Below are 17127 nucleotides of genomic sequence, written 5' to 3'. Positions count from 1 at the left end.
TTTTTTTTTTTTTAAAATCTTTTCCTAAAAAGATAAAATGCTGTGGTCTAATTATTTAACATTCACAGGGATGTTATGTTAAGAAGGCTGGAAGTGATTCACAAATGCAAAAATCACCAATAGTGATGCTTGTTCCTTTGAAATAGCTGAATGTGATGGTAATGTTACTACTGCCCTCTAGTGGTGACATAGAGTGGAGAGGAGGAATAGTGAAGAAACGGGTAAAATGTGAAATAAAGCAGATCTGTACCAACGAATATTAATATTTTTGTTTTCGCTGGACTTTAGATTTAGTCTGCAAACTCATAATCAGAGATTAGACCGACTAAGATTCACTACATTAGCCTGAGGAAGTAAAACCGTCCGCTTTTTGAATGTGACATTTATCTATTACCTGGTCTTTCTGCTCAAACTCCTTCATTTTTCACTCTTTCCTTTGTTCCTCTCCTCTTTGTGTCTTTTTCCCCCCTCGACCTTCCTCTCCTCTCACCTGCACCCATCTGTCATCCCCGTCCCTCTTCCGTTTGTTTATTACTTGGCTGCCTAATGTAATACCAGGGCAACTTCTCCCACAGACCGACTGTAAGCTTAGTAATTACACAAGACAACTTCTCCGTTCAACTCCGGTAATGGACTCACAGCAAATTTGTTCAGTTAGTCACACTGCGACATATTGTTTTCAGGAAACCATTTAGTAGAATACTTTTTTCTTTGTTTTGACCCACCGGCTGTCTGAGTTGCTGGCTACAGGGCACGGAGCCCAAGTTGTGATACAGAACAGCTTTCTTGGCCGGGCAGACGTCGGGCAGTGCTCCCAGCAACAGACAACAAAGAGAGGCGTAAGGGGTGGAGGGGATGGGGGGGAATCGATTCCTGCGTCTTCCACAAACAGAATGGCCCCTGGCAACAAAATGCTCCTTCTGTGATTAAGGCAGCTTTGTTTAGGCAAGTCATTAGAGACTGCTTATCATTGTGCTGAGCCACATTGTTGCACTATGTGTCACTTCTCGGATAAGTGACTTCGGATAGAGAAGTGTGCGCTTTTCTTTCAAGCTTCTTTCCCTCCCGTCTCAGCTTCTGATTGGCTGACGTGGCTCAGCATAAAGAGAGAAGTAGAAAAGTATAAGGGCTCCCTGGTTGCTTGTTTGTTTTCTTCTTCTTATCTGCAATACGTCGTTAAATTCCTACTCTGTTTGTGCAGGTACGAGCTTCCTCAGTACGGCAGTCGCAGGAAGCTGATCTCACCCTCCGGTCTTTACGATGAGTACGGAGAGGTTGTGGTCGATGACGACGGCAGCTACTACTACAGCCCACAGGAGTCAGATGGAGAGGTAAGGTCGAAGGGAAGTGGTAAAGCTTTCTTGTTGTGACATTTATTTTATTTTTAATAATTCATGGTCAAATTAGGTGCAAATTAAAACATGATGAATAATAAAAAAAAAAGATTCCTCAGCGAAAGAAACAATTTCATATCCACAAAAGTAAGAAATGACAGAAACTGAGTTAAACAAAGGTGAGAGGGGAAAATGAAGAGCAGCCAAGATGTTAAAATGTTTCCAAAGATTTGAGTGATTTCAGTTTCTGTTTTTTTTAGACACCAGGAGAGATCAGCTGACACTAATAAATGTTTCCATTTGTAACATGTTCACCAAACCTTGTGCTTTTCGTTTGCATTACCTCAAATTTTTTACGACTAGCATTAAAAAAATATTAATTTGTCAGTAGCCTTATTGTGTATGAGACTGTAGGTACTCTTGGTTGCCATCTACTGTCCTGGAGGGACAACAGCAGCTGATTAGTTTGCTAATGCTACAGGCAGGCCAGCTCTGTGAAACAATGCATGTAATTTATTGTTTTAGATTTATTGTTTCATGTTTTTGTTTTTTTTTTAACTGGATGAAAAGACAAGACACCAAGATATTAGACGATGTGAATATTTTACTTAGACAGTAAAAATATAAATTAGAGACATACATTTAACAAATATTTTATGTTTATCGTTTTAAAGATAAACATAAAATGTTTACATTATGTTTATTACATAATGTGTAATGTAATAATCTCATGACATTGGCTAACATTCTGCAAGTGTGTGTGTGTGTGTGTGTGTGTGTCAGTCATTACCACACACATCAGCCTATGAAGGTGTAATTTGGAACATATTGCCAGGAACAGTGTGGACATAAAGTCCAGGGCTTCTTGTTAAGTTGTCCCTTTTTAATATTCTTCACATGTCCTCTGCTGAGGACAGGTCAGGACTCCAGGCAGACTCCGTCAGAGCACGCTGCCTCTGCAATCATGCATTCGTAATGTGTACAAAATGTGGCTTTGCATTGTGTTGTTGACAAGGTTAGACGAGGTGCAGACAAAGCATCCTTTCTGCAACTTTTAATTGGAACTTGTGGCTGTAGCTCAGTCTTGTTGTGCTTCACAAAGGATTCCCATAGTAATTCCTTGCCCACTAGGTTAAATCAGCTATTGATGAGAGGCTGCTGATGATGCATCAAAGGACATGAGATACAATTTTGATGATTTTTCATGCTTTTTGTTCCACAAAGCCTAAATTATCTACCTTCCTAGTGTCTATACTAGGGGGGGTCTGACGATCATCTGTTTACTATTGTGTACTTCTGCAGTTTCTGTTGCATCATGCCTGGATTTTCAACCACCTATGTGTTGTGGGTTCTGATATCGGATGTTTTGTGCCACCCGCTCGTGAGTCAGTTCATGGCTAAAACCTTTTGTACCCGCTTTGACAACCAACCAATTAAAGTAATTTTCTACGTAGCCTTCTGTAATGAAAAAGGCATTTGTATGACCTCGATAAATTAACTTATCAGTAAGATGCCCAAAGAGATATTTTGGCTTGATGAGAGGTCGTAATCGGTCATATTTCACAAGAGTCCACTGCCCCGAATGGGATCAAAACCATAATCTATGGTTAAAGAGTTGAATTTGAATGTAACGACAGGATTGTGTTTAAAATAATAGCAGCATGGAGTTTAATCAGTTGGGTCATTCAGTCTGTGAAAAAAACAGATGGTGTCATAGAGATATAAAAGGATGAGTGCACCAAATGCTGTCCGTGCTGGTTGTAATAAATTTATATCCATGGGTTAAAATACTAACTGAAAACGGGGGAGAACATATAAAAAATACAGACTTTCACAGGGTGCACCACTAAAGCGACCTAATTTATTTATTTTTTTAAATTTAAGTCAAACCACAACCATTCCAGTGGATTTAAAGAATATCTAAAATGACTTGGAGTCAGTCAATGATTTCTACTGCTACCTGGAAGTTGTGACAGTTTGCAGAAGAGCACATTGACTGGCCTAAGGAAAATAGTGCATCATTTTAAGGACAGGTGACGTACAGATGGTTAATAGAGGTTGCAGATTTTCATCAAACAATGAATTCAAGACATGGTACACTGTGACGCATGGTTAAAGCATCATGCTAGTGGGACGTTTCTTTTACTTGATGCTATTTACTGTAACACAAATTTCAAAATACCTTCAAAAGTCATGTGCTGGAGAGGTAATTTCCTTGAAATTGGTGTTTCTGTGAGAAAACAACTTCAAGCTCGCCTGTAATTGAGCAGCAGTTATGGAGCACAGCAGCCCAATCCACCCAAATGATTTTCATCATTTTGAAATTTCATACATTCTTCCTCGTGTTTTGTTTGGAGCTGAATGTGCAGAGCTCCTAATGTGCTTGCATTTTCAAAAATAGAAGCTTTTATTAGGACTCCAGGCTTTTCTCCCTTTGTTTAAACATACTGCTGTTATCTGAACAGAACCCTTCCAAAGTGGAAGTTCACAGTGATAAAACGACAACTGCTTGCTAGAAAATGGTTGAACTGATCAGGATTCCTATTAGGCAGTGCTTTTGAAACAAACCAGGATTACAAACACCAGTTTAAAATACAATCAGTGCAAATTATTAGCGAAGTTACTTACTTGCTCCATTGCTACTGAAATGTTCTGCACGTCCGAAGTGGAGGAATGAATGCATACTGTTAAAGTCCCACTAAAGCAGTCAGTGGGGGGACATTTAAAAAGCTGAAACAAGGCAGCAGAGCAGAGATAACCATCGGGTTCATCATCCAGACAGGTTAAATTGTCTAGAAGAACCTTTTTAGTTCCTGGGATCAAAAGCAGAGGATTAAAGTTGACAGGATCTGAATCAGCAGAGCGTTGCTATTTTTGGGAGGAAACATCCATAGCAAAGCATTTTGGAAGAACAAAAAGCCAGTGGGGAAAACTTTGCATTTAGACGAGCACGGTTGAAAAGTTGAGCACAAACTAAAAGTTTGTAAAAACCCTCTCACACCGAGGCATTTCCACAGCATTCTGATCAAACAGGTGAGTTTAAAATCCACTCGCTTTCTTGTTCTGGACGTAGCGGTGAGTTGTTCTTTTATTCGTGTTTGCAGCACCGACAATGAACCTGGATTTTCTTCAAATATTAACCACTATGTCAGGCAGCTTGAAAGGAGGGGATGTGCAATATTTTGGAAAGATTAAAGCAAAAAACAAAACAAAAAAATTGTATTAGATTCTGCTTGTTTTTGTCTCTAAAAAAAAGTTTTGTCTTTGATGGTGCTTTTAATTAAATGAAGTTTTTTTTTTTAGTAAAAGTAAAAAGCAATAATCCCAATATGTATCATCACAATGACAGGTGAGGAGACAGTTTCAAGGCAACAGATTAGACACTCAGACTGACCACCAAAATTCCCATCCTCCACCTGTTCAACCTCCGAGAAAAACCCCGGGAGCCCCAGGACCCCCAGGAGCTGAGGGTGACAGAAAACAACAGGACGGTGGAAAGCTGAAAGGCTCAAGCACAGCTGCCAGGCTAAAGGCCGTGATGGGAATGAACACGTCTGCTCCACCTCCGGCCATCCACTTACCATGGAACAAAGCCAGAGTGGGACCCATGGAAGTCGGAAAGGAGGGAGAAGATGTCTGCCCGGGGAATCGGGAGGCAGGGAAGTCGGAAAATAAAAAGGGAGGAAAGAGCGAGGCAGTGGAAAGGAGTTTGAAAAAAGAGCAGAGAGGAGAGCTGGGAAGTTGGGGAAGAGACAGCAGACACAGCATGACTAACGGTTGGATGAAAAATTCAGCAGTGCAAGGAGGAGGCAACCGGCCAGAGCATGGGAGAGAGCTCCCAGGCCTGGTGGGGCTGGACGGGAGCTTGGTCATCGATGGGAGTTACTTCCAGACGTTCACCGGAGCAAGTATGCCTGCACCAGCAAAACAAAGGCTGGACGAGGCCTTTGGTCTTATCTCCTTAGCCAGAAGGATGCAAGAGCCCACCAGGGTGGGCGATGAACACTGGAGCGACAGGAAAAGCAGGGAGACGTACGGCTCTGTAGGAGATATGAGCGTTTCGGCAGCCGTGGCTGCCAGGAGACGCACAGCGAGGCGGTGGGAGGGAGAGAAGGAGAGCAGGAGCAGCATGACCGAACAAAGTGACTCGGAAACAGGCAGCGGCAGCCGAGAGTCTCCGTCTGAATTCAGCCCGTCTGACAGGAGCAGCCCAACCTCATCGGCGACGGCGGAAACCGAAACCAACGAGTCGGACTTGGAAACGGAGAGCGACGACGAGAGTCGGGACGAGGACGAGGAGGCGTCCGATTCTTACGAGGAGTCTGGAACCGAGAGCGAAGGCGAGGAGGAAGAATCAGGCAGGGAAAGGTCAAAAGGTCAAAGATACGCCTCAAAAAGTAGCAAACACAGAAACGTCAGCACCGACTCTAAAAGGGATTCAAGTTCCACAGCGCCAAGGCCCAAAACGTTGAGAAACTCTCGTTCTTCTAAAAGGTCCGGACGAGAGAGCGAAGAAAACAGTGAGGAAGAGGAAGGGAGGGGAGGCGACGTCAGACTGAGAAAGTCCGCAGCCGGCAGGCGAAATTCAAACCACATCGGCTCAGGTGTGATGGACGCCTCGGACGATTTGTCGCCCATTATGGAAGACACAGAAGAGGACGAGAAGAGCAGCAGCCAAAGTGGAGGAGGAAGACACAAAGAGGAGGATGAAGTTTGGGGAAATGAATCGGCTGTTTGAAATGCCAATCAGGCCTGAGCCCCCCATCTGAGATGAAACGCTCCGCCACTAAGTAAGGACCCGGTGAGAAGGCCTGCTGTGGGTGTGCAGTTCTTACCTGAGTGGAATCTGCTGCTGTAATCTGTCCTCCACGCCTGCTGTGATTTACGCTCACAGTAGCTTTAATTTCTAGCATGTCCTCTGCTGCACTGCCAACTGTCTGTTATCTGCTACTCTCTATCTTTTATATCTCCTTGTGACTTTAAACTCCCTTTCTCCAATCAGCTTTTTTTTTAATACGAAAAAAAAATCTGTGTCAGGTTAACATCCGTATTTGACAACCTGTCGTTCCGGTACAAAAAGCTCTGCTGCTATCCGAACAAGCCTCGGCGGTAGCTGCTGCAGCTCATACATTGTTATTCACTGATCTCTCTTTGTAGCAGAGTTTTTCTCATTCGTCATCTCTCCTTCTGCGTGCGTCATTCTCCCGGGATCAGTCCGCTCTCCCCACATCTGTTATCTGCAGGGCGAAGAGATGCTGCCACTATTCCTTCTCGCATGCTATCAAGGTTAAGTGAAAAAACTGTGAGGGGTTGCACAGTGTGAAAGCAGATTGGATTTATTTTTCACAAGTCTTTTTCATCCTGCATAGTGTTTGGCTGCGTGCGTGTGTGTGTGTGTGTGTGTGTGCAGAGAGCAGCACTGCTGGCTCTAAGCTTCAACAGCAAGAAGGATAAAATGTTAACATCTTTTATATGTCATATTCTCAAAGCGATTATGTCTGTGCTTTATTATAATTAAAACTTAAGCAGCAGATTAATGAAAGGCTGCTTTAAAATGCTCAGAATCACTTTATGAGCCGCAGTGGAAAAAAAGTTATGCGTTCGGAGAATGGAAATACTTGAATTGGCAGATATTGACAAATCCATTTGGTGCAACGAGTCCCTTAGTGGGAGATTTCATTTAAAAACGAAAGGAAAAAAAAAAATCTCACTATCTGGTATCGACTGATCATCCTGTTATTGATTGTGGATTAAAAAAAATGATCCATTGTTTATACTGCAGCTCTCCTTTCAGATGTAATCTATCACTTTGTTTGCATATTTTCCAAAACAAAAACATAATTTTGTTGTAAAATGACACAAAAAGTAATTGAATTAAAAGCAGAAAGAGTTACACTGTACATCAGTGTAACAACCAGAACATTAACCATTTGAAGCTACAATTTCAATGGACTCATTTCCTGGCTGTAAAAACACAAAGACGGACGCACCAGGTGGATTGTTTCTCTCTCCAAACTCCACTCCTCAAAGACGCAAACAAAAAAAAAAAACAGATTTCTTTCATCAACGAGCCATTTGACTTAACAATAGTTTTTGATTTTGATTTAAAAGTTAAATTGTGTCTTCCCTCCAGCCTGGCGGTAGAAAGCGGCGGATCAAGTTGATGGTTGACCGAGAGTACGAGACCAGCTCCACCGGTGAGGAGAGCGTGCCAGAGACCCAACGCAGCCGTTTATCCGCCACGCACAACAGCCACGTCAACGTCAACGGTGGGATCTATGTGGCCCAGAACGGCTCCATCGTACGCACCCGACGATCGGTCAACGCTTCGGGTCCTTCCCAGAGCGCCAGCTCCGCAAAGAACAATCTAAAACCAAGCTCTCCCATCTTCAGCTCACGGCTGGCCAAGCACTTTAAAAAACTGGACAAAATGGCTGCCACGCTGGAGGAGAGAGTGCCCCTGAACACCACCAAGACGCAAGCGGGAGAGGGGCGCCACACACTGAGCACTTTTCAGAGCTGCAGACGGGCCGCCTCGGCAACGGCCGCCTCCTCTTTCTCCAGCTCTCACAAAATGCTGAATGTGTTAAACACTCGACAGTCCAGCGTGTCCTTGGGGTCAACCAGCACCAACAACACAGGCCCCGAAAGCGCAATGTCTAAACCCGACGTGCTCCCGGCGGCGCCGGCTGTCGCAGAGCAGCAGCCCGAGAGCGCGTCGGAGCAAGACGGGCCAGCAGAGGGCGAGCTCGAGTCAAAGGTGGACGGAAGCGGCAGCCTTGATGCCGTTTCCAGGGAACCTCTGGAGTGCCCGAGTGACAGAACACAGTCGGATGAGGAGGAGCTGTGGATGGGCCCCTGGAACAGCCTTCACATACCCATGACCAAACTCTGAGTTCAACGCCACTGTGCTCGCTCCTTATTGCCAAGTCCATTTAATGTTTTCAGTACGTTTTCTTTTCGTTCTCCGTGAAACTAACGGAGATGCTCCAGTACAGCAAAAATATATATCGATTGGTTTATACTAGCTAAAAATGACTTGACATTCAAATCACATGAAACTAATTATTTTTTCTTTTAATTTATGTCCAGTGAGATGGGGTTTAATTTGCCATCTGCAGGTTCAGCAGTAAATTGTCTGTTTTGTAATTTCTGTGTTTCAATCTGTGCATCTCCTCAGCCTTGCTGATCTGAGAGCTGCAGCACCTTCAGAAAACTGGACCTACAGTGGTAACACGTATTACTTTAAGAGTGAGGGGATGAAAACTTGACTCTTTTTAATGGCCCTTTAAGCGACTGGTGTCTGTATGGAACTGTGCTTGTTTCATTCAGGTTTATGGCCAATGGTGCAACTCGACGTAAATTTGCCTGATGCATTTCATTGACACATGCAGTCTTGTATTGTTCACACTTGCCTTTTTATTCTTGTCAAGCTGCTTGGCAGACTCGATCCAAATAAAGTTTCAATCTGTTGGAAAATGAATTTGTGGCTGTGGCTGCTGCTGCTGCGGTGCTGCACAAATGAGTGTTTCTGCAGAAGACATTACAACTAATGCCCACCATTAAAAGAACTTTAACATACTGAGGAAGAAAAATAATACAGAATCTATTTCTAATAAGTGCAAAAATGAATTATGTCTTCTACATGCTGTTGATTATTTACAATTAAAGTGGAAATTATTTTGAGATCAGTGAGATGCTGGCAGTTCAGCCTTTCATGCAGAAAAGCAAACAAGCAGATACAAATTGCAGTAAGTTATAACTTTAATGTGGATACATCATGTTTTTAAATCCTTTTCACATTTACATAATTCAACTGTGGTCTATATAAAGTGGAACTACAGTGCCTTGGTCTTAAATCCTCGACATTGTAGCTCCACTGCTACAACATCCAAGAGCAACTAATGTTGGTGCCGTCTCTTTAAATGCAAATGAAGCACGTTACTACCTCTAGGTTGCAAAATGTTCCACTTTGCCTGTTCAGCCATTTTTTTGTAATTTGATTGCAGGGATATGATTATCTCTAGATGTTCACTCCCAAATTGATTAAAAAATATATAAAAAAAAAACCTGTCAGATACCATTTAGAAATGTATATGCTACCAAAATATGAGTGAACATGGTTTGTAAACAAGGCCTCAGCTCGCTAACACTACTGCCTAGAATGGCACTGAATGCATTTGGATCATTTTTATCACATAAACTTGTAGCTTCAGCATCCCTGCAATTGTGAGAAATTTAAATGACCTTGTCTGACAGTCAATACTGTGACATAATACAGAATCTGAACGGATTGAAGAATACGCAACCTCCAGGTACTCAGCAAGACTTACGTAAAAGTTCATTTTGCATTATCTATCTCCTTAATGTTAATGTTTTCTATGGGTTTTTCACAGTTGACTGTTTTTAGTGAGACTTCAGCCCATCCTGACTGCAGGAAGGAGTTCTCTTTAATTTCCTGTGGGATCCACTTAACAGAACACATCTCCCTTGTCAAGGCTCCTTATGATATAAGTGGCCTAACTTTTTAATTGCGAAGCACATTATAGTGAATTGTTTCATCTGAAAGCTCAGAGAGGAAGGATCATTAACCTGCAGAATCACCAGGTTTTAAAACTGGTCATTTAATTTGATGACTGCATAATTTTGCATTAAGGGACTCGAAAGACTGAGCTGTACTGGTGCTGATATTTGACACGGAGCGCTCCTTATTAAATGGAAATAGCTGACTGAGCCACAGAGTTACATTTCAAACATTTTCTGGAAGGCTGGGCACGTCTGAGCAACTGTTATGGATTCAACCAAATGGCCTGATTATGTCACTGAAAGCTGTGTCCACTGTGGCACACTGAAGAAGATGGCAAACTACTAAGCTCGGCTCATTAGGCCACAAGATGGGATAATAGTAAAATGATGTTTAACTCAAAACTGAAGTTGAACGATAATGTTTGTTTTTCTAAACGGAACATTTTGGGAGTAAGGCGTACAGGCACAAACAAACTGACAGGTACGTCCAAACTATGACCTGCGCTGAACTGACGTCTTTTTGAATGATTTCAACCACCACTGGACTTTGAGGTGCTTTGAGACAGAGCCACTGGTAAATATAGTTTTACAAAGTTCTCATGTGTAAGTAGTGGCAATTATATATTAAAATAATATTTTAAAAATTTGTCATGAAAACTTCTCTAATTCTCCAAACCAAGATTGCTCAGAACGCTGTCGATTGCAGGTGAGATAATGAAAACTCATAACTTCTCCACACAACCCCAATTCAAAAATCTAGCGATATCTTTACTTCTGTAGTTTAGTTACCATTCTAAAATAAAACTGACTTTTTATCCACCGCTGTTGAGCTTACATAAGACACCCCAATGTGCAACATCATTAAATATTTGCATTTTATTCAGATTTTGCTATGTGACAAATCCATCATTAACTATCCATTCAGGAATTCAAGTAAATAGACGTGCTTATGACGGGTTTTAACACAGATCGTGGGTGGTAGATGATATACTGAACGTTTTATGGAGATAGTGCTAAAGATGCAACACAGCCGACAACAAGCAAAGACATGTCAAGTTCAGTGGATATAAAGAATACATCAAAATGTAAATAATCTTTTCGTTCCACATTAATGAAGAATATGACAGTAAGAGATACTACTGCGTAACTGCAGGATAATATGCCACGAGAATGACTACTGCACAAAACTTTGCACTAAAATATTTACATGACTAAATAAGTTTGAGTCAAGTCAAAGGAGAAGGATGTACCTCTTCTTTAACTACAATAAATAAAAAAAGAAAAACTACTTACAGAAACAACATAACTGCCAACCAGGGCTTCACATTAAAATAAATAACACACACAGTTCTCTCAGGTTGTAAAAAAAAACAAACACATTACATTCAGAAATGAGGTCTACAGGTTAGGAAGAAGGAAAGCAAGATGTGAATGTGAAAAAACTCAGATTGCTCACAGATTTTCACAGCCTAACAGAAACTCTTCCTACCTGCACTGACATCGCTTTCATCCAGGCCACGGAGGCTGCAGGTAACGGTTGTTTGATGAAATATTATCTTTTGCCGAACATAATGGTTTTTCTTTGTGTTTAATTTCAAATCTGTAGCTGTCTGATTGGATCAGAGGATTAAAGCTTCATTATCACTGACATGAAGTCGTGGTTTCTGGGATCAGTGTTTCATCTACCTTAATTACCAGAAGCCTCTGGGACCAGACCTCCCCACTGTCGGATGATAATCAGTGCGCGTAAATGAAATCAATTCTGACCAATTACAACAATAATTCAAGGCCAACAGTTAAAAATATAAAATTAGAGAGACAGAAAGAGTGAAGAAACTGTTTCAATATTGCACTAAAATTCTAACTAATTTTCTTGGCACTGTGCTAGCTCCAGATAGAACGAGGACTAAAGGAAGAAGGGCAAGGATTTTTGAAATTTAAAAGCTAATAAATCAGAACACGATCAGTCAGTAAAATGTTGGAATGCAAGTTCAAATCTTAGTAATGGATTCACAAACTATTATCAGGAATTTAACGAATGATTCGTCCCACTAAAACCTGACGATTTAGTGGTTTGCAAATTCAACTCCATATCTATTTACGGCTCTTTAGGGTTGGTAATGCTGCTTGTTTTGGTAAATCGGTGTTCCTCTCATCAGAAATCACCAACCAGGCAAAACAACTAAAGGTTTTTCCTTTTGAAGAATAAAATATTCAGCTGAAATGCAAGCTATTTTTTTGTTGTTGTAAATAAAAATACAATGAAGGCAAATCTTAGTTTGTCTAACAGATTAAATAACAGCTTCTTATCCACATTAGTAGAAACTGTAATGTGTATTATATATTTTTTTTGTAGTTTTACTTTTTATCCGTATTTACATCTTCTTTTTTAAACTTTTCCGAGAAGGTTTTGCTAGGGAAAATTATAGACTAAATATTGTTTCATTTACAGACTTAATTTTGCCCAAAAAAAAAAAAAAAAAAATTTACCTCATGAGGCGCTCTTTAGTTTGGATCAGAGATAACGTGAGGGAGACCTAACATATCTACAAATCAGACGTCAAACATACATTTACATTTAAAGTTCTAAGTAAAATAAATAGTAATAAAAACCTACTGATGAAAATGGGAAGAATTGGCCAAAAGTGATTCTAGTTTTAATTTTTTAACAAAAAATATTTCCAACAACTTTAAAATTTCAGCTCAGATGATACACTGATATGAACAACTCAAATAAAATTCATGTCACATTTTCTTCTGTTTTAAATAAAAAGAAAAAAAAACTTGGTTCACAATAAAAGCAACACAAAATGGTCAAAATAAAGAAAACAAAACACAATATGATCATCTAACACAAATAAAAGAAAGAAAATGTGCAAAATGCTGTTAGGAGAATAATCACGAAAAAAATTAGGAGCTGAACTCTGCACTGCTGCATGAACTTATAGGAACCATTTGACTGAGCATCCGCTTAAAATCTTGTTACACATTAGACTGAGAAACTGGGAAATGAAAATTTGCACGGATTTTAGACGTACAGTGGCCTCTCAATAGTAAATTGCAAAACGAATATTTTCCTAAAGCGTTAGTTCCCAAAATGGTAAGTAGCAAGAGATGCGAGCTCTTAAATTTTCTGTGCAACAGCTTCAAATCCTCCTTAAAAACATCTTCAAATAGAAGTCTGAGGCAGTTTTGCAGCATTCTTCAGCCACGTTAAAGTGAAGCAACAGAGAGTTCCACAATCGCTCCTAAACAGAAACCAATATTGCACACCTACGCTGTTCTAGGACGCTGCCATGTGTGCTGTTGCTTTTAGTGCAGGTACGTTAGTGTTCGACAAGTTGCCTGGAGCCTCGCAGCTTCTGTTAGTGAATAACTAAGTGGAAAAGTTTACTTCACTGCCTCAAACTGTGCTCTTACAGCACCACAGAGTTGAGACAGTGAGAAGAAGAACCAAACAAGCCCGCTTGTCTGCCTCTGCTGTAATGTCTTTACCCAAGAGAGGAAGAATAAAATCTCCTTACTTACAATATCCTTCATTTTAATTAAGATCTTCCTCCATCTGGCACTACTTGAGTATCAGTATACATCAAACCAGTTGCCTCCTTTGAACCATCTTAACCACAAAACAATAATTTGTGTCCAATAAAAAAAAAAACATTTATCCATTGAGCAGCTCATTTAGCAGTTTAAACTCATACTTACTTGTCAATTAACTGTCCCTCAGGGATTTTTTCCTCCTGCTCGTCAGAAACAGGAGGAATATTTTAGTGCTATTTACCGTCCCTGAAGACTGCAATTAAAATCAGCTGCCCATGATACTCTGGACCATCTCTGGAGTCCTAACAATCACTAGAAACCGAGAGGAATGGGGACAGACACTTGGGAATCTCCCAAACTCCTGTCCATCCTTCCACCAAGTGAGGAAACAAGGTTGTTATGCACACCTCGCTTTAAGAAGAATCTACCCCAAAATCTACAATTCCTCGTGGAAACACTTCAGAAATTGTGGGAAAAACAGAAAATTCCTCCAAGTTTACAAGTAGTCAGTGCAAGTTTTCCTCCTGGATCTCATGTGTGGATCTTCCAGTTCCTAAGGAGGTGAAGCTTCAAAACTCGGAGGGTGAAAGAGCAGCTAGGAGGCTGGAAAAGTTGGAGATCTCTATTAAAGGAGGAGGAGGAGGAGGAACCCTGGATGAACCTTCCAGCCTCCACCCTACCCTCAGTCACCCACACCTTCAGACCTGCAGCAGCAGACAGATACCCTGCAGAGAACATAATATGACTTTTATTTTTATATTTAGAATGGAAAATATGTGTATTTATTCGATACAACCACAGAGGTCCAACAAGGATGAACTGTAATCAAAACCACACAGCAGATAAAAACAATCATGAGAAATGGATTAATGCTAGAAAGCGAAACTGAAATGCTGCTGGTGGTTGGTGTACTACATTTGAGTTGGTGGAATGAAGTTTTGTTTCAGTCAACATGTCTGAATCAGAACAAAACAATCTGAAGAGTGATTCCAGATATAAACTTCTTTCAGACCAAAAATCACAACATGATTTACACGTTTCATGCTCTATTGGTAATTCAGTAGCAAAGTAACCCTGTGCACATATGGACCACTTTACAACTAGTGAAACTCCTTCCAAAAATGTGTGAAAAGCAGTAGAATAAACTAACCTAGGGCTGCAGGAAATGATTATTTTGGTAGAGTATTGATTACTCTGATGATTAATGGAGATTTTTCATTGGGCCTTCTCATCTGGTCAACACACAAGTTTTCCACAAGACGCATGTGTGGAGACTGAGATGGTTATGGAAGAAGGATGATTCTATGTCTGGTGAACAATTTCATTGTTGATTTAGCCAAATATCACAATGATAATGAAAGACTCAATTAGAACTCTTTTGCATTTTTCTGGCACAGAAAAGAGCCAGAGCCTAAAAAAGAATAACAGACTCTCCATCGTGTTCAGTCAAAAAGTTATTTTTGTATGTAAATTTGCCCTCTTAGAGAAGATTTTGCCACATTTACTGCCATGATCACTGAAAAATCGATTGCTCAATATAACTCTGCTCAAACTTTTTTTTTTCCAATTGCTTTTATTTTGAAAGAACTATTAGAGAGGGCAATAAAGTAAGGAAATTTTGTTCTGAATAATGAAAATAAAGACATACTTGAATTTATGCACCGACTTAAAATGGTGCCAGTCCCTGTGGAAGTGTATGGGAATGTCTCTGCTAGCAGTGAGTTCAATGTAATGTTAGAGGTTATAGACAGCATACAGTACCTCTGTTGCCTCTCCATGCACAGACAGCAGGCAAATTGTGTGCCTCACTCCTGGAGCTCTGTCAGAGCCACACAGCATGCAGCTCGCTCATCCTTACTCTGCGTGGGGCCGTCCGCTGCCATGCCAGTCGTCATGCTGCGGCTGCGACTGGTTAACTTTTTCAGCTCACTGGCAAAGGAAATCACCTTCTTTTTGTCCTCCCGCGCCAACTGGAAGAAGAAGGGGTTTGGTGTTAATGGCACAAAATAAGAGATGTCACAAATGGCTATTTCAATCTCCTCAACATAAAGGTAGGATCCAGGTTTCCTCTCCTTTTCCCCTTTTTTTATAACCTGATTCATTTGCTGTTTTACTTGTGCATTATTTGTGAATGAAAGCACACTTAAAAAAGGAACTTAAAAATATACTTTAAGCTTTATTTAGCGAGCTTTATTTACAGTTTCATAGCGAAAGGCGTCAGATGCAAAAATAATGATAAATAAATAAAATGCAGAGACAAAAAAAGATGTTTACAAGCTCATTAAAACTGCATAATGAATCACAAAAAAACATGGAAAGGAAGCAGAGCACAAAAAAACAACAACAAAACCAAAGGCAGCAGCGGCAGGTACACAAAAGCCATTATGATTGTTAAAAACATAACACAGAGCTTGAACAGCGCATTAGAACATGACAAACAGTTTGCTTTATGTGTAACGCTGTGAGAACGAGTAGAAGCAGAAGGATGGAGAACACGTGTAGCAGCCACACATTGTTTCTGCTCATACAACAATAAAACTGGGAAAACAACAACTGAGACAAAAACATCACCTGAAAACAAAGCACCAAACACTGGAAGCTAAAAAACTAAAAAAAAGCATCTTGTTCTGGAAATATCTTTCTGTGTTTCGAGCTACCTGCTCTTTGAGTTTAAGAATGAACTTTCCGGCGCCCCGCCAGCGGTTCTGAGCTTGGTAGACGCACTCGTGATCCAGCAGCACCCGCTGGAGGGGCTTGGTGGCGGAGGACTTCTTAGAACCGGCGTCCCTGCCGACCTCCTCCACCAGCACATAGTCACAGGGATTGGGATTGGACAGAATACTGTAGGAATACTTTGCCTTTGAAAGTGTTTACAAAAAAAAAAAAAAAAAAAAAGAAAACAGAGGAAAAAAAAAATATGATGTAGAAATCATAAAGCTGGAATTCTGTGCCAGGCTTTAATAATTTCTTAGGGACCCACCTGCTGGATGATGTCCTGAGCCGTGCTGTACCGCGGGGCTTTGATCACAGTGTGAGGCTGTTCTGGTGAAACTTCATGGACCTGAACTAAGAACATCTCATCCTCTCCTCCACTGCCGCCGCCACCTCCTGCTGCGTCCTTCCCCCCCACTGTCGCCTCCTCCTCTCTCTCCAGGACAGTGATTTTGTCGTTAAGGTTCTGAATTAATGAAACCGACAAGAAACAAACTTCAAAAAAAGTACGAAGAACTGGTGCATTTTAATTAAATTACAATATGATCGAAAGGTTTACTTATTTTGGAAACTGAAAGGAGGAAAAGACGTAATAAAGCTATATATAGTGTTTATTTCTGTTAATTTTGATAATTATGGTTTACAGCTAAATCTTAGTTTTTTGGGAAACTTGAATATAAAAATAAAACAAACAAAAAAGTATTTTCAATGAAGAAATGTCAGCCGACTGAAAAGGATGTTCATGTATTGCACTGTTTATGCAGGCAATACTTGTTTGGGGCTCTTTAAGTTACTTTATTTATACCTATAGGTAGATTTGTTTTGCAGGGGTTCCAAACATAACACACACACACACACAGACACACACACACACACACAGAATAAAAAAAAAAGAAAAACATCATAACCAGAATCAGTCGGATATAACAGTGCTGTAAGTGCTTGAGGCTCCACAAATGTGATCACAGCAGGACACAGAAGTGAAGAGTAAGACTCAAAAGTAGAAAAAAATGAA

The 17127-nt window shown here is 40.6% G+C and overlaps 2 protein-coding genes across 3 annotated transcripts in view; one reads left to right on the top strand and one right to left on the bottom strand.

Moving 5' to 3' along the window:
- The window catches only part of LOC106936295 (protocadherin-15-like), a 43292-nt gene extending 34484 nt beyond the window's left edge, over nt 1-8808 (top strand). For both annotated transcript variants that reach the window (XM_015017174.1, XM_015017173.1), the window contains 2 exons: nt 1202-1331; nt 7468-8808. In XM_015017174.1, the coding sequence (XP_014872660.1) occupies nt 1202-1331; nt 7468-8229 (892 nt within the window). In that variant the 3' untranslated portion in view covers nt 8230-8808. The remainder of the gene's footprint in view (nt 1-1201; nt 1332-7467) is intronic.
- A 1913-nt stretch (nt 8809-10721) lies between these two features.
- The window catches only part of LOC106936294 (1-phosphatidylinositol 4,5-bisphosphate phosphodiesterase epsilon-1-like), a gene marked incomplete at its 5' end in the record, with an annotated part of 50587 nt that continues 44181 nt past the window's right edge, over nt 10722-17127 (bottom strand). Inside the window, 4 exons of the mRNA XM_015017170.1 lie at nt 10722-14125; nt 15162-15370; nt 16058-16270; nt 16381-16578. Of these exons, the coding sequence (XP_014872656.1) occupies nt 15206-15370; nt 16058-16270; nt 16381-16578 (576 nt within the window). The remainder of the gene's footprint in view (nt 14126-15161; nt 15371-16057; nt 16271-16380; nt 16579-17127) is intronic.

Source organism: Poecilia latipinna, unplaced genomic scaffold (genome assembly GCF_001443285.1).
Source record: "Poecilia latipinna isolate Pla-1442-1.1 unplaced genomic scaffold, P_latipinna-1.0 Scaffold2114, whole genome shotgun sequence".
NCBI lineage: Eukaryota > Metazoa > Chordata > Actinopteri > Cyprinodontiformes > Poeciliidae > Poecilia > Poecilia latipinna.
The sequence above is the reverse complement of the archived record's forward strand: the minus strand, read 5'-3'. Positions and strand labels throughout refer to the sequence as shown.